General features: G+C 50.5%; 7 protein-coding genes across 7 annotated transcripts; 4 read left to right on the top strand and 3 right to left on the bottom strand.

The window, feature by feature from the left end:
* Positions 1–468: 468 nt before the first annotated feature.
* On the bottom strand, positions 469–4,532 carry N7533_001128 (cohesin subunit SMC1; the record flags this gene model as incomplete). Its single annotated transcript, XM_057097778.1, has 6 exons — positions 469–486; positions 555–921; positions 972–1,279; positions 1,332–4,299; positions 4,353–4,446; positions 4,502–4,532. 6 exons carry the CDS (start codon positions 4,530–4,532, stop codon positions 469–471), a joined length of 3,786 nt encoding a protein of 1,261 aa, XP_056966271.1.
* Positions 4,533–4,895: 363 nt separating this feature from the next.
* Positions 4,896–5,338, top strand: N7533_001127 (uncharacterized protein; the record flags this gene model as incomplete). Its single annotated transcript, XM_057097777.1, has 2 exons — positions 4,896–4,928; positions 5,162–5,338. 2 exons carry the CDS (start codon positions 4,896–4,898, stop codon positions 5,336–5,338), a joined length of 210 nt encoding a protein of 69 aa, XP_056966270.1.
* A 796-nt stretch (positions 5,339–6,134) lies between these two features.
* On the bottom strand, positions 6,135–6,998 carry N7533_001126 (uncharacterized protein; the record flags this gene model as incomplete). The annotated part of the gene is made up of 1 exon (XM_057097776.1): positions 6,135–6,998. One exon carries the CDS (start codon positions 6,996–6,998, stop codon positions 6,135–6,137), a length of 864 nt encoding a protein of 287 aa, XP_056966269.1.
* A 491-nt stretch (positions 6,999–7,489) lies between these two features.
* On the top strand, positions 7,490–8,539 carry pdx1 (uncharacterized protein; the record flags this gene model as incomplete). Its single annotated transcript, XM_057097775.1, has 3 exons — positions 7,490–7,568; positions 7,736–7,959; positions 8,024–8,539. 3 exons carry the CDS (start codon positions 7,490–7,492, stop codon positions 8,537–8,539), a joined length of 819 nt encoding a protein of 272 aa, XP_056966268.1.
* Positions 8,540–9,709: 1,170 nt separating this feature from the next.
* On the bottom strand, positions 9,710–11,698 carry N7533_001124 (WD40 repeat domain-containing protein; the record flags this gene model as incomplete). Its single annotated transcript, XM_057097774.1, has 4 exons — positions 9,710–10,474; positions 10,529–11,109; positions 11,165–11,292; positions 11,388–11,698. The coding sequence occupies 4 exons, from the start codon at positions 11,696–11,698 to the stop codon at positions 9,710–9,712; spliced, it is 1,785 nt and encodes a 594-aa protein (XP_056966267.1).
* Positions 11,699–13,262: 1,564 nt separating this feature from the next.
* On the top strand, positions 13,263–15,036 carry N7533_001123 (M18 family aminopeptidase; the record flags this gene model as incomplete). Its single annotated transcript, XM_057097773.1, has 6 exons — positions 13,263–13,320; positions 13,380–13,441; positions 13,528–13,629; positions 13,686–13,821; positions 13,878–13,970; positions 14,021–15,036. 6 exons carry the CDS (start codon positions 13,263–13,265, stop codon positions 15,034–15,036), a joined length of 1,467 nt encoding a protein of 488 aa, XP_056966266.1.
* Positions 15,037–15,300: 264 nt separating this feature from the next.
* N7533_001122 (DSC4 family protein) lies at positions 15,301–16,455 on the top strand (the record flags this gene model as incomplete). The annotated part of the gene is made up of 2 exons (XM_057097772.1): positions 15,301–15,524; positions 15,666–16,455. The coding sequence occupies 2 exons, from the start codon at positions 15,301–15,303 to the stop codon at positions 16,453–16,455; spliced, it is 1,014 nt and encodes a 337-aa protein (XP_056966265.1).
* Position 16,456: the final 1 nt, after the last annotated feature.

The raw sequence follows: 16,456 nt of genomic DNA, 5'->3' as shown, positions 1-16,456 counted from the left end.
ACAATCTAAGCGGAGCGTGCCGAGGGAAATCTCATCTATTGGAGGGGAATTCACCGGATAAATCAATTAGTGCTTGTTCATCTCGGAATGACGATGCGGGGGTTACATCTGGGGTTTGCGGAGAGACGATCATTGCATTGTTTTAGTCAGTCGGCTATTGAGAACCCGACCAAGTTAACTGCTGTCCAATGGAATCTACTCGGAGTAGCCTACAGTCTAAGCTTAGACCATGTTGTGTTCATACGATAAATAATAAGCACTGTATTCCACGCAGGAACTGGTATCAATTAACAGCAGTGCAAGTAAATGTGGGAAGAGCATGGGTAGTGCCAAGTACAGACAGTACTTCGCATGGATTCTGCAAGCAATAGGAATAATAATCAAGCAAACCGGCTAGACTGAATAATCTACACAAACGAAGAAGGAAAATGGTGTTCGTGAAATACATCGCAATGTCGTTTAGAGACATTAGGTATATTTGCGGAGCTAAGGGATAAGTCAGTCAACAACATTCTCAAGGCAAAGAAGAAAAAGAGTAGTGCTGGATTACTCACATCGAGGGTCAAAGACTTGCTGCTGTTCTGCACCTGATCCCGGTAAATACCAACCAAGGCCTCGCTGTTCTGGAAGAGGCCAGTCTTCAGACTAATGACGATGAACTGCATGCCAGGGCCTGCGTGGTCATGGATATAATTCGCAATGCGGGCAACATTGGTATTATCGAGAGCAGCATCGACCTCATCCAGCACGAAGAAGGGCGAAGGTTGGTAGGAGTGAATTGCAAAAAGCAACGCGAGCGCCGCCATAGTCTTCTCGCCACCTGACAAGTGTTCCATATCACGGAAACGTTTCAGAGGCGGCATGGCGTGGTATTTGATACCGTCAAGGTATGGCTCGTCCGAATCCTCAATATCGAGGTAACTTTAAGCGGTGTCAGTAGGCAAATATGAGGATCAGATCGGAAGACTTACGCTTGTCCACCAAGAGGATAATTGGTACTGCGAGTTAGCTCACGATAAATGGGGCCAATCTGCTCGGAGATGTGTGTAAAGGCTTTGTTGAAGAGGTCGGAACGCTGCTTCATCACATTTTCAAAGTCGTCCTTTGCCTTTCGGGCATACTTTCGAGCATCCTCAAAGTCTTTCTCGGTACCGCGAAGTTTATTCTCCACGGTCTCTAGACGTTCCATCGCGCGGGTATTGGGGGCCATCTTGTCGAGCTCGTTATTCAGACCGCGAACCTTTTCAAGGAGCTCCTCCTCGAGTTTATCATCGGACTCCTATTGCAGTCATTAGCATGCGGCGTGTGATTAGATAGTGATGAGTACAAACCTCTTTAAGGGTCTCCCCAAGAGAGTCAAAATCAACCTCAATACCATAATCTTGCACCACAGGTGTTTCATCAAGGCCGTCAGCCTCATCCACATCCATGGCGTCCGGATCTGCGGCCTGCACAAGATCATCAATGGGGAGTTTCTCGAGGCCATTAGAAGACTCTTCCAGAGGAATGTCAATATCTTCAAGCTTGCAACGACGGAGAAGGGCATATCGACTAGAAGAATTGCGTTGGATCTCAGCCTCCAGGGCATTGATATTCTTGAGTGCTCCTTCAACATGCTTGCTGCGCTTCTGAAATTCTCGTCGCTGTTCAGCCAGGTTCTCGGCCGACTGTGCGTAGATCTCCTTCTGTTTCTCGAGGTTCTCGCGTAGGAGTTCAAGTTCAGCACCGCACTCATCCAGCTTATTCCGGATTTCTTCCTGTTGCTCCTTAAGCTCTCCAATCAGGTTCATATCACGGTCATACTGAGATTGGAGACCGCTGATTCGATCCTGAGTGGCTTCGATGCGCTGCTTTTCAAAGCTGAGCTGATTCTCAATACGACTCTTTTGTGTCATGAACTCAAGCTTCTTTTGAGCGGCTTCCTCCTGCAAAGAGCCCTGCTGGGCCTCATATTCACGGATGTTGTCGTAGCCCAGGCGTTTGCAGAATTTGCGGTAGATTTCATCTTCGACGTTACTGACAGACTCTTGCGAATGTTCGATAGTCTCGTCCAATTCATCCAGGTTCTCCTTGCGTTCCGTATACTTAGGGCGCAGGTCTTCCATTTGTTGCTTGACAAATTCTAGCTCGCTGCGTTTGCTCTTGATGTTCCGTTCAAGGGCCTTCAGTTCGTCGCGGGCATAATTGAGGCGTTGCTCAAGACCAACAAGCTCTCCTTGCAGCGTCTCCTCCTCCGAGCCCCGGCGATGACTTTTCGGTAAACTGCTAAGGTCACCCAAAAGTTTGTCCTTCAACTTGCGAAGGTTCTCCACTTCAGAATCTTCCCAGCGCTTGGAAGCATTCTGTTGAGGGCCACGACCACCAGTCATCAAACCGCCCTTGTGGATGACAGTACCATCCAGAGTAACTGCTTTGGCATCGACATTTCGCTCGTAGCACAGATACTTTGCGGTAGCAAGGTCATCGCAGACAATTGAATTGCCGCAAGCGTACACGATGGCGCGAGATACTGAGTCGTCGTAGTCCACAGTCTCAATGGCGGGGCGCATATTCCGATGCAGCCCCTTCAGGTTCGAGTTGAAGGCTTTGACTTGAATGGTTTCGAGAGGAATAAAGGTGGCTTGACCAGCTCGCTGGTCCCGAAGATGCTGGATACACTCCTTGGCGGTCTTTTCATTGTCGACGACGACAGCATCAAAGTGACGACCAAGGACGGTGCTGACAGCTTCGGCGTACTTTCGCTGCTTTGGTCGGCAGAGGTCGCTGACGCGACCCTTCACACCGGGAAAGATGCGCTTAAGGGTGGAGATGAGTTCCTTAGCCCGGATCTCACGCTCATTCTGCTTCTTTCCATCGTCGGCCTCCATCAGCTTCTTGAGCACCACCTGTAGTTTCTCCTCGAGCTCGGTTCGCACTTGCGAAATCTTCAAGCGTTCCGAAGTCAAACCATTGAGGTCCTTCTTCTTGCGATCGATATCTTTGGAAGTAGACTTAATCGTTTCCTTAAGCGCAGACTGGCGCTCGTTCATTGTTTGCGAGTCGGATTCGAGAGTCTTAAATTGCCACTCAGTGGTCTCGAATTTGCCCTTGAGGCTGTTGACGGCTTCGGCTTCGGTTTTCCTTTGGCGACGGAGGTTGTCGAGATTAAGTTGATCGGCAGATGAGCGCTTGCTGACCTCTTCGCGGAGCTTGTTGTACTCCTGCTGGTCACCTTCACTAAGCTGTCCGCCCCGCTTGTTCGTAGTCTTCTGCCATTCAGCCTCCCATTGACCCTGGGCCTTCTCCACCAGCTTCAGGTCCTTCTCGAGCTGCTTTGCATTGTTCGCCTGGCTCGTGCGCTCCTTGCCGATCTCGTCGATCTTTGATGAATACCGTTCCACCTTTCTTTGGGTGATATCCACCTTCTCGTCGATAGGAACCAGAGAGTTATTGAGTTCTTCAATTTCTTTTTCCTTCTGATGGATATTCTTGTCGGCCTTTCCAACATCTCTGCCGACTCGGGCGTGTTCCTTCTTGGCGTCTTCGACATTGTTCTCGTATTTCTCAACTCCGCGACGGTATTCCTTGAGCTCATCCTGATATTTCTGGATATCGGCACTAGAGTCATCGATTAATCGTTGGAAGTGGAAAAGCTTCCACAGGATGTGGGTGATGATGGCTTGATCGCGTTCCTCAGCCTTCTTCGCATAGTTCTCGGCTTCGCGCTTCTGCTCCTGGTATTGTTTAACCTCAGAGTTGATTCCTCGTCGACGGTTGAGTTGAACGGTCTGTTGTTCGGCGGCCTCTTCGGCCTCCGCTTTGAGTTTCTCGTAGTCACCTTTGTATTCTAAGCTGCCAGAGATCTGTTCGATCAACCGGGTGAGGTCCCTCGGAGACTGGGATGCAATTGCCTCGACATCACCTTGGAAAACCAGGAAGTTGCGTGCGCGGATCAAGATGTTCTCCTCCTCCAGAGCCTCGTTATATTGCTGAGCAGTGACGATTCGGTTGTTGATGCGGTACTCGCTGGCACCCTGGCTGGTAATAGATCGACGCCATTGCTGTTCCTCGCCCGCGTCATCCTCATAGACAGCCATAACCCAGGCTGTCTTAGGATCATTCGCACCAGCAGCATCCTGGGATGCATCCATATCATCGTCTTCCTCCTCTTGTTCAGCGTCTTCGCCATTGACAATAGGTTCTCCGTTGACATCAACCTTGGAGGTACGCAGGACACGGCCGCGATAGACGAGATCTTTGAGGTTGGTGGATCGTAGGTGAGAGGACTTGATTCCTAGGACGAACGAAATGGCATCCATTCTAGTGTTGTCAGCGCAAGCCATGGCGAGGGCTAGAGGGCAAATATCACATACGAATTAGACTTGCCAGACCCATTGGGTCCAATGATGGAGGTGAAGTATGCATCTCCGAAGAGCAAGGTGTGATGTCCTTTGTAAGACTTAAAGTCTGCGCGCGGAAGGTTAGCAACATAACGCGGTGTTTCGGTGATTAAAGGACGTACTGAAAAGTTCCAACCTAATGAGTTTCCCCATCTTGCGTCTTATCAGCTCCGCGAGGAGGCAATACGAACAAAGGCAAGCAAACGGTGGGGGTTGAGTGGTGAGGTGAAAGAATGCGCTCGGAGGTGGAGGGGCGCGATATGGGGAAATCGTCGCGACACGCGCCGGCGCCCAATCAAATCACGTGGTGACGAGCCAACGGATGTAGTATACAGAACCTCCCTAGGTAGGTAGCGATCACTGGCTCAGGTCGAAGTTCTCAACCTTGTCACCTTACATTCGGATATGAGTTCAACGCAATTCTCGCAAGGTTCTCTTGCATCTTTGCGACGATTGCTCTCTTGAGCCTCAACTAATAAATTGTCAGTCCTGGCACGCACTCTTCCGATCGTCACTATGCCTCCACACAAGGGCCTCACCCCACAAACTGTAAGTATTACAAACTACAGTCTCTCCAAGGTCATAGTCCAATCCTCACTCACCCTGAACAAAGTGGGTTCAATAAGCAGCTCACCTGCTAGTTAAATCTTCCGCTGCATCCTCCGCAGGGTTTCGCGACGAAGTCCCTGTTAAATCTCCTATCCAAAGCTATGGTATTTCTACGGTGGGAAGTTCCTAAAATATATTAATAAAATAGATCTCTAATACTATTATCTCCTTAGAAGCGACCTGTTCCTCCTGGATGGACATATGGTGGTATCGATGATTCGTGGGACTACGCTGGAAGTATAGGTCCGGCTGTCGCAAAGTCTTTTGGTCTTGGTCCAGTACAGCCAATTCTGGAGGATAAATATGGCATACCACAGATTATTCAATCTGGCGACAAGTCCTTCTGGTAGGACCTGGTAAATTCCGATATCTATGAGTTTGCCACTCAGGATCTGGGTGAGATCTATCATGCTCTACATCAAAGTGGACCGCGAAAACTGGATATGCGGCTCCTGGAGGAGATTGACGATTAGGCTCAAGTCAAGCTAGCTAGCTTTACCGGATGAAACTACAAGTCGGCGGACTTGCTTCCAGAGCTTCGTTTTAGTTGAAATTGCTACATTGCTGAATCTTATCTCATACCACTGCTTTTTGTAAAAGATTTTTAACTGTAGATCACCCGAAACGTGCGAGATATCCACATGTACAGAATACAGGCCATATATGACGGCGAGGACAAGCCAGGGAAGAATACCGGTTTTGAAACTCGGTGGAGAGGGTGTCGCGCTTGCGCATTTCGATGTTGCTATTCACGGCGCCGTTCGCATGGCTGTTGTGGCCGGTTGCCACTTTCAACCTCGGTTTGGAGCGGCATTTGGTGAGAGTTTTGTTCTTGCATGTCATTGGTTATGCGTGGATGTAGTTGTGGCAATGCGATGTTGCTGTGATGAAGTTGAAGTGGATAGGCTAACTACGGTATGCGGAGTTTATTAGATACTAGGTAGGCATTAGTCACTAATTTTGAATGTCTGAATATATCTGTTTGATTGGAATAAATTGGTAATACAAGTTCTATATGTACAGATGCTGCAGGCAGTTCTCGAGGTTGTTTTCAACCCTCAGAACAAATCGCAGAACTGACTCTAAGCGTAGGCCAGAATTTATGAAGATATGACTGATAGGACATCAGATAGCCGCCGATGAAGCTTATTTTTTGCCAGTAAACCGGACAGGGTTACCAAGGGCGTACAAATCACTCGAAACGTAGCCATTGGAGTCCAGTCGGAAAGTGGCTTTCCGACCCTCAATCTGCATCAAGATGAAGTCTTCACTTGTAAAGACCTGGCGAACAGAAAGGAAGATCCTCCACAGGCCCCGACTCAACTTTTGGACAGGGGCCTTGACAAAGCTAGGGGCTTCCTCCGATCCAAGTTTCCGGCTCTCGCCTTCAAATCGTTTCGCGGCCTGCTCTGAGACGACCAGACGCTTAGAAATGGAGACCTGGGCAGGCAGTACCTCGATTTGGTAGGGCTTGGTGAATGGCATCAAACGGCGAACCTCGAATCGGATGTAGGTATGGCCTTGGGACTTAATAGCCGTGATGTTGCGAATCATATGGCTGGTTCGGACAAAGAACAGAGTACCCATGACACTCATAGTGACACAGATACCTCCGAACAAAGCCTGTTGCCACATAGGAAGATCTGTCAATGGATCCCGGAAGACAGCATTGGAGTTATAGACCGCATAGGCGAAGCAAAATGCGGATAGTCCATAGGCACTCAGGACATAAGTACGCTGTGAGGGCGCATTGAAAAGCACCACTTCACCCTGTCTTGCTACCTTCAATGCCAGTTGACCAATGTTTCCAGCTTTGATCGGTGAAGCCTGAATTGTATTCCGAACGCGATGTGTTTGTCCGGCAGCTTGCGAAGTCGGCTTCGGCGCTTTGGGGGCCTTGGATGCAAATGACCGCCATGACAGGGCATGTACTGTCTGAGAAACAGGTCTTAAAGGAGACCCAGCACACCGGTGCCAAAATATCCGAAGGGTGGATGCTCTTGCGGACATGATTATCGCGCGATCTGTATCCACGGCAGGGTTAGTAAGTACGCGAATATTGCCGGCATCGTGTTGCAGGATATCGGAGAAGACCGGCTCAATCAAGAACAGGAGATCCCAACTCCGATATCATAAGGAACAGAAAGAACAAGACTTACCCCAAAGGCAAAAACAAATCGGGGTTTGTTCTCCTCGGAAAGCACCGCCAGATCGAAAAGAACCCGCGGCAGAAAAATGTTCCCGTCCGGTTCACCGGCCGCCCTCCCAACACCCTCAACCATCAGACTCTCTCACATCTCATCCTCCAATTCACGCCAGCCTCAGACTATTATACCTCGAATTTAGTGCAGATTGACGCGGTGGTGTGCTTTTGGTCGATTCTGTCCGTCTCTGCCGGCAAATCAGCTCCCTCAAAGCATTGCGACAACCCCATAACGCACATCTCCGCCGCCCTAGCATTCATATCCGCATCCCCGAAGGAACAACATATTACATACAAAATGGCAGCTCGAATCTCCGCCAGCCAGGTGCCGGCCATGTTCGCCCGCCGTCAGCCTAGAGTGCTTCAGACTGCTCGTCGTGAGTTCGCTTTCCCCGCCCAACACAAGCTCGAAAGCTCGAAAGATCGCGGAGGATAGCACCTCCGGACAATATCGAAGCCTCCCCAACCCACCCAATCCACCACTTCTCCAAGCCAATTCCACCTCCAGCTCTACCGAAAACTCCTATTCTAACCATTCCACCAGGCCTCCAATCCTCCTCCGCCCCTCAGACCCAGAACCCCGCCTACCCGCTCTACCCCTCCGTCACCCAACTCCTGCACGAGAAGGGCATCCCCGTCTCCGACGCCTCCAAGATCCCCGCCTCCGGACCCAAGGGCCGCCTCCTGAAGGGTGATGTCCTCGCCTACCTGGGCCAGATCGCAAATGACTACCCAGCCTCGCAGGCCGCGACCCTCGCCAAGCTCCAAGTCCTCGACCTGAGCAACATCAAGATCGCCGCTCCAGCCCCCCAAGCCCGCCGCCGAGCCCAAGCAAGAAGAAGTCGTCGCCGCGAAGCCCCCACCCATGGCCTCAGTCGCTATCACAATCTCCCTGGCCGCCGTCCTCTCCGCCCAGCGCAAGCTCCAGGAGAGTCTGGGCGTGACCGTCCCCCTGTCCCGCTTCCTAGCCATCGCCACTGACCTGGCAAACGACGACCTCCCCCGCGCAAAGAACTTCAAGCCCTCCGCCGACGAACTCTTTGATGAGATTCTCGGCGCCGAGCCCGTCCTCTCATCACGCGGAGATTACATCCCCGAGCTGAACGCCTTCGAGGCGTACGAGGCGCCTCGCTCCGAGCCCGTCGCCGAAGATATCATCGACATTCTCAGCGCCAAGCCAGGCAAGAAGGTCTCTGCTGCTGCCGAGCCAGCCTTTGAAGACGACGCCGCTGGTGCCGCGAACGTTTTCAGCCTGACTGTCCCCGCTGGTGAAGAGGTTCGTGCTAAGGCTTTCCTTGAGCGCATTAAGGCTCTCCTTCAGGTCGAGCCTGCTAGGTTGGTTATTTAAAAGCATGCTTTTGCTTGCATTTTATGTTCTGTTTTTTTTTACCTCAATCTCCGCCCCACCCCAGTTTGCGAGACGTTTTATTTGGTTGATTGCCCAGCCTGAGGGTTTGGGTCCAAGGCTTTTTGTATTTCCTGTAGCATAGATAATTGATTCAGCCTTGGCTTTTTTAACATTCGATTGTGCAATTGTCCAATTGTCCAATTTGCAAATATATTCATTTCAAGATTACCATTATTTGCTGGTAAAAGATACAATAGTCACTTGAAGACTGTCGGTACTAGCAGAAACGTGGCTGTCACGGAACTTGAAGGTTCCAGGGTACCCGGTAGTACCTAGATATATTCGCCCCGGTGCCCACGGTGGTAAACATTCATGGATTCCAAGGTTCTTCTTCAAGATGGATGGATGCATGAATAAGTGGTAGTACTAGTTTCCAAATTCAAGCCCTGGAGGTTTGGCCGGAATGGACTCGGAGTTACCCAAGGTACGAGCTTTTATGTCTCCAAGAAAATCTAAATTTCCATAAGAACTTTAAGGATTCATAATCAATGCAATTCTATCGAGAATCATGCTTATTTCCCAGAGCGACCATGCTAGATGGATTGGTACCTGGAGATACGTTCAAGTCCAGGCAGGAAAAAAAAAGCAAAACGAATTGTCGCCAGACTGGAAAGCAGAAAGGGGAGGGGAAATCATGTCGTCGTCATCAGAAGAATCCAGAACAAGCCAGCAATCGCAAATGAAGAGAGAGAAAAAGAGCCATCCATGCTGACATGTAACGCCCCGAATATCCCAATGCCGGCGACCCCGTTGAAAAACACCATGAGCGCCACTGCTTAGACCCGTTGGAAGAAGTTGATAGCTGCGCCGGAACAAATGCCTCCCAGAGGCATATAGCAAAAAGCAAAGAAGAACAAAAAAGGATGAGCTTGATGGAACCCAAATCAAGGTCAAATGAGGAGGATTCGTAAGAGGCTTGCCAGTTAGAAGATGATGGCTGCCAGTGATCCCGAGTATGATGCCATAGATGCCAATGCGTAAAAAGTGTGAATAGATCCCATAATAAACCATGCCATGACATTAACCTTCTTCGCCGAATCAATGCCAGAGACCACAAAACGCCGAGTTGAATGCAGGAGTGTGAAATGAAGTAAAGTGGATGGTTCGTATTTACCGGATCGTGCCGAACTCCGCCAGTCTGCTACCAGAGCGTCGATTGTCGCGTGTGGCTCGCTTGTCGAAGATCTTCCAGAACCGGAGTGTTTCATCGCCAGCTCCTGTAACGACAGTTTGACCGTCTGGGCTCATGGCCAGGTACAGCACACGGAAGGTGTGGCCAGTCAGAGAGACAATCTGCTCCATGCGTGGGTACTTCCAGATGACAATTTGATTCTGGCTGTATCCGTGGGTACTGATGATCTCGTCTGAGTTCTTGCACCAGGACAGATTACAGACTTGGCTACCAGTGTCAACTTCCTTGACCATAGTGCCGGTTTGTGTGTTCCAGAACTTGATGGTGCGGTCTGCAGTACCTCCACCCGAGGCAAGTAAATGATGCTGATGAGGGGACCATGCAATGGCTTTCACGGCTGCGCAATGATCCGAGAAGCGATAGAGGGGAGTTTCGTTCAACTTGTCCCATACCATCAGCTTATTGTCATTGCCGCCCGATGCTAACTGCCCGTCCTCTGTGTTCCATTTCAAGCCACAGACCTCTTGCTTGTGACCAGACAGTCGGCGGAGATACTGGTCTGGAGAACGAACATCACGGTGATAAATGAGTCGATCGCGAGATCCTGAAGTAAGAATATGATCATTCCATGCCAATGCACCGACGCGGTTGGTATGCCCAATCATAGTTCGAAGTCGTCTGCAATGCTCTGCATCCCAGATTTGAACCAGGCCTTTGCCTGTGCCAATGGCAAGATGAGTGCCCTATGATTGATTAGCTCCAATGCTTCTGATTGCTCTTCGTGATGTCAAGCTCACCCGCTGAATCCAGTTCACACTGGTAACTGTGTCATCTTTCAATTCACACAGCTTGGTCACCCGGCCTGACTGCGAGTTCCACATATAGACTGAATTAGCCAACCCAACTCCGAGAACATTGCTGCTGCCCCAATCAACCAAATTGAGGTAGAAGTCGTCCTGTAGATCGGGAGCATCAAGGACCTTGTAAGGCACCTTGTTGACATAGCGAGGCTGCTTGCGCGGGGTTTCAAGAATCCTTGCACTATCAGATCGAATGGGAGATAGACTGTAAAGTTCTGAGCGCGCATTCAGATTCGGCGCATGGGCGCTCCTTGGGGTTTTTGAGGGAGTCGGATGGCCCGAACCTGGTCGAGTTGGACCATAGTTGAAGAGGTTTTTGTGTGGGGTAGATGGGGTGATGCTGGTAGGTGGGAGGTTGGAAATGTGTGGAGGGGTATGTGACCGGGTCTTATCATTGATGCCATTAGTAAAACCCATTAATGGGTCTGACGAGCCCAATGTGAAATCTGCTTGGGGAACAGTGTTTCCGAATAGTTCACTCCGCAAAACGCGAGAAAAGGTCCGATTCGCTTCCTCCGCTGCACAATGCTGGTTAGCCATTATTTATCTGCGATGCCATGAGAAGGGACGAACTCTTTTGGAAATGAAGCTCTGAGTGGGGTGCACGTCGCTTGGATTTGGATGGTGTTGTAGGACAACCATCCTCGCCGAGCAAATTGTACGTCGCCTGTAAATCCTGGCCGTCGCGATTTGGGATGAAACTAAATGCGGATTAGTCTCAGTTGATGCCCACCGAGCGAGGAATTCCAGGGAGCGCCTGCAGGCGCCCTTTTTATCCCGAGCATTAGGGACATACCGATCTCCATACACCCGTTGCCGCTTTCGGCAAGGGCTGGTACCCGGGGTTCTCTCCCTTTGACGGCCGGCCTGGTCATAATCCTTCAGTGCCTTCGCCAGCGCTGAGGCATCGATAGGTTCCGACGCTTCTGGCGCTTTTGATCGATTGACATTGTTATCGGGGTACAGGATTGTCCTCTTTGTGGGCATACTCGGCGGAGTTTTCGATCCAGGCGGGGAAACAAAACTGGCGGCTTGTGATCGGGTGTTGGCCCTTGTCGACCTTCCACTCTTTACGCCCGTCTCTGTATCCTGAGATTGATCCCCCATATTGATTGTTGGTGCTCAGGCCCAGGAGCAGATTGCGCTGGTTTGAGGGTTGGTATCGGAATTTGCATGCGAACAGAACCGGAAAGCGATGGTATGAGAGAAGCAGATTGGTGGTTGCGTGGGAATGTCGGGTATATTTGAAGGTGAGGTGTTGACGGTAAGAGAGTGAGGGATGTGTTTGTGGCGCTTCGAAAGTGGTGACCTACGGCTTTGACCGGACCCGTCCAAGCCAAGAGGGCGGACACCACAGTGAATCAGCTGGTCAAAGAGAATAGCATTCAAAGGAATGGTAGACAAAGGGCAGTGTTGAAGGGATACTATTCCGAGTTGGAGCTGGCCGTTCCAAGGGTTCCCTTGAGGTCACGCGTCGGTTGCGCTATCCCTAATTGGGATGTGCCTAAGGGGGGGGGCAGTCACTGTGGAAACACCCACTTTCATAGTGTGGGATCATACTATAAGTTCACAATTTAGAAACCGTATAGTATAAATAGTATAGCTACAAAGTCCTTCATCTATTAGACATGATGTTTGACCCTCTAACCATGATCTCTGTGTCTTCTTTCACCAACATCAGTCACACTGAATCACGTCTTTGTTATGATTCTACGCCACCATCACCTGTCTCAGTGTTTATGCACAGGGACGCGACCAGCTTATGCGAGGTCCAACCAAAGTCATCCCTAAAGGTTGCGAACACCTGGTGGGGGGAGCCATTTAACCCTGTTCAGACAGTGCGACCGGACGCGACTCGGCGCGTCGCGTGGAAGCGCGAGCTCGGACTAGGGAGGGTAGATAGCGCAACTGCCAATCATTTCAGCCCGGAGAATTTGCACCAGTCTACTCCAGGCTCTGTACCTACCTAGGTACTGGTAGTGATATCCAAAGACAGACAGTCATAGATTTTTTTCTCGCGACCAGTAGGGCTCCGTATTCGTAGATAATTACCTAGTAGGTATCTAGTGTACCTGGTACTACTAGTAGTTAGTAGTACTCCCTTGTTTCCTGGCTAGTAACTTGAACTCCCCAGGGCTTCAAATACCTACCTGGGTATCTATGTACCTAGGTTATCTGAATCAACTTGGAGTTTAACTAAAATTCGAGTTAGATTCAGCACCTTGAGATCCATCATAATATATAATATATTTCAGCTAGCATTCTTATGTAAAATATATTATTATTCAAGTTAGAACCAGAACATCCATAGTTCTACTAATTACTACTAATTTGTTTATCATGTGACAGCGCTGGAAAAAGGTGAGTCTTCTTCAAGACCAGTATTGCGACAGAGCAACTCCAAGTATAAGAATCATAAAGACAACTTGAATTAAATTAAGAAGTAAGTTGCAGAACTTGGAACAAGGGAATTGTTGTAAGCCACATGAACTTTGAAAATGCCAAGCATTCCAAGGCCAATAAGATCGGCGACTGATATAGTTATGGCCACTGGTAATGCGGAGAGTCACCGCCCAAGAGCATCTCCGCCCGACTTTCAAGAACTTCGATTGCGATGCCCCTCAAACCCTCCAGTCTAGGCAGAATCTGCACATCGCGCGTCTACTCCACTATGGTCTCCAAACAGCCTGCCAGGGATTTCCTGGACTTTGTCAACGCATCCCCTACCCGTATGCCCTCTGCACTTCAACTTCGAGAATTATGCGAACGTGAACCTGACCCAATTTAGCCTTCCACGCCGTCAAATCCGCCAAGGACCTTCTGAGCCAAGCTGGGTTCCAGGAAATCAAGGTACTTCAACTTACTCCATCATTCCACAGGGGAGCCCGGGCTCCCCGCAATCTTAAACTTCAAGCTGATCCTCCTCGTCTCCACAGGAGAAAGATTCTTGGGCCAAGACATGCCAGCCCGGAGGCAAGTATTATCTTACTCGCAACACCACCACTCTCGTTGCTTTTGCAATTGGAGAGCAATGGAAGGTTTGTATATATATCCTCCATAATTCCTGGATTACACTCCGATTGACATGCAATAGCCCGGCAACTCCATCTCCATGATCGGTGCTCACACTGACTCCCCCGTCCTGCGGGTCAAGCCTGTCAGCAATAAGCGGGGCGAGGGCTTTGTTCAGGTCGGTGTTGAGTGCTATGGTGGTGGTATCTGGCACACCTGTATGTTCCAACACCAAGTTGCGGTCTCTTGACCATTGCTAATCTGAAAATTTCAGGGTTTGACCGTGACCTCGGCGTCGCTGGCCGGGTCATGACTCGTGCTAAGGACGGTTCGATCGTGCAGAAGCTGGTCAAGGTTGACCGTCCCAGTAAGTATCGCACCGGCCGCTACCTCTTCAATGCCAAACTGACCTCCTAGTTCTGCGTATTCCAACTTTGGCCATCCACCTGGACCGCCAGGAGAATTTCTCCTTCAACAAGGAGACTCAATTGTTCCCCATCGCCGGCATGGTTGCCGCTGAGCTGAACAGAACTCCCGACTCCACACCTCATGGTACGGTCAACGATCATGCCGAGGATGACTACACTCCTCTGAAGTCCATGACTGAGCGCCACCATCCCTACTTTGTCGACTTGATCGCCGAAGAGGCCGGTGTCAAGGCCGAGGATATCCTGGACTTCGAGATGATTCTTTTCGATACCCAGAAGTCATGCCTTGGTGGTCTGCTCGAGGAGTTCATCTTCTCACCTCGCCTAGACAACCTTAACAGCACATACTGTGCCACCGTCAGTTTGATTGACTCCGTTGCCGACTCCTCTGCCCTCGCCAACGAGTCCGCCATCCGTCTGATCGCCCTTTTCGATCACGAGGAGATTGGCAGCCGTACTGCGCAGGGTGCGGACTCTAATATTCTCCCATCAATCATCCGCCGTCTGTCTGTCCTGCCATCTTCGTCATCCTCGGATGTAGACCTTGCCACTGCCTACGAGCAGACTCTTTCCACCTCATTCCTTGTCTCTGCTGACATGGCTCACTCGGTTAACCCCAACTATGCCGCCAAGTACGAGGCCGACCACAAGCCTGAGATGAACAAGGGTCCTGTCATCAAGATCAACGCGAACGCTCGTTATGCTACCAACTCTCCTGGTATCGTTTTGCTGCAAGAGATTGCTCGCAAACACGCCCAGAAGATCGGCGAGCACATCCCTCTGCAGCTGTTTGTCGTTCGCAACGACTCTAGCTGTGGTAGTACTATCGGCCCTATGCTCTCTGCAGCCCTCGGCGCCCGCACACTGGATCTCGGCAACCCCCAGTTGAGCATGCACAGTTGCCGTGAGACTGGTGGTACTTATGATGTCGCCCACGCCATCCGCCTCTTCACTGGATTCTTCGAGCACTACTCAGAGCTGTCTCAGAACATTCTCGTGGATTAAATGATATACATCTAGGGAGGAATAACGTATTTCAAACAAAGCGAAATTGATAGAATGAATGCACATTGGAATGTACCTGAAATAGTCAAGAATATCTATACTAGTTAACTAGATAAAGCCGACGTCCCGGAATGTATAGATCCAGAGCACGTGTTCGGGCCGACATCACTCCGCCTCCTCAACTCCACCGCGGCTTATCGCTAACTATCATCATCCCCGACCAAGCTGGACCATTGCCGGGTGTCCACGCTCCCATGACCCTCTATGACCGACGTCGATGCCTTTCGAGATGCGGAGTACATCGCTGACGTGTCTGGTATCTCCCTCGAGGGTGAAGACTCGGGGGTGCCAGGGCCACTGCCAGTCAGCGGCCAGAAGAGCCGCGTGAAGAAGCTCCAATCCGCAGCGAAAGTCGCCTTCATCGACAGGCTTCTTCGAGACCTCGATATTCTAATATACTGTCAATTATCAGCCTTATACTACATGGAGTCAGTGATCCACCTGCAATATTCGTGTCTTTAAGCTTGTCCTTCCCCTCCCCCCTTTGACTCCGCACTTGACCCCATCGTATGATCTGGGGTAAGTTGCTCTCTAAAACCAAGATCGAAACTAACACCTCGCTCTCCTAGTTGCTCTTTAATTCTATTTGCGCTTCGTGCCATCGTCGAACTTATCTTCTTCTCGCCAAAAGCCCCACCCTTTGATCCAACGCGCAACCAACCATTCGTCGGCGCAATCATCGCAAGCAACCTCTTCTGCATGATCTTCCACGCCCTCGTCATCAACCCCCAAGCCGGCGAAGAAACACGCGGTTATCTTCACGGCGGGTTGTTCATCGACTTCATCGGTCAAAAACCCGTCCCAGTCCTGCGACTCCTCTCCTTCGACGTCCTGATCTTCCTCATCGACTTTATCATGCTGGCCCTGATAATCGAGCGAGTGAAGATGGTAGGGCCTACCACTCCACCAACAACGACCACAGACCAAACAACTACAAACACAAACTCCAATCCCGCCCAACCTACCGCCCAAGACCAGGATGCGGAGGAGCGGGGCATGATGCGGGGAACCGACGATACCGAGACTGGGGACCCTGAATCAAACACAGCAACCCCTCCACCCATCACAGAAATAGACGACGATGTAAATGATGAACGAACAACCCTCCTCGCAGAACCGGGCGAAAGCGACGCCTCGTATACGCGCGACGGCCACCCGCTCGACACTTTCTCCGCAGGACAAGCCGTGATTGTGGATATGGGCTTTTTGGGCACGATACGAGATCAATGGAAACATTCCGTGACCACGCAGCGCCCATCATCGGGATTCGTTCCGTCACCAGAAACTGCGACGTTCTTGCGGCAAAGGTTTGGTCTGCAGGTTGGGACTGATGGACGAATTGCGCGAGTGGACCGTTAGA

Source organism: Penicillium manginii (genome assembly GCF_028828005.1).
Source record: "Penicillium manginii strain IBT 31320 chromosome Unknown utg000001l:1.0-3466041.0:1.0-3467806.0, whole genome shotgun sequence".
NCBI lineage: Eukaryota > Fungi > Ascomycota > Eurotiomycetes > Eurotiales > Aspergillaceae > Penicillium > Penicillium manginii.
The sequence above is the reverse complement of the archived record's forward strand: the minus strand, read 5'-3'. Positions and strand labels throughout refer to the sequence as shown.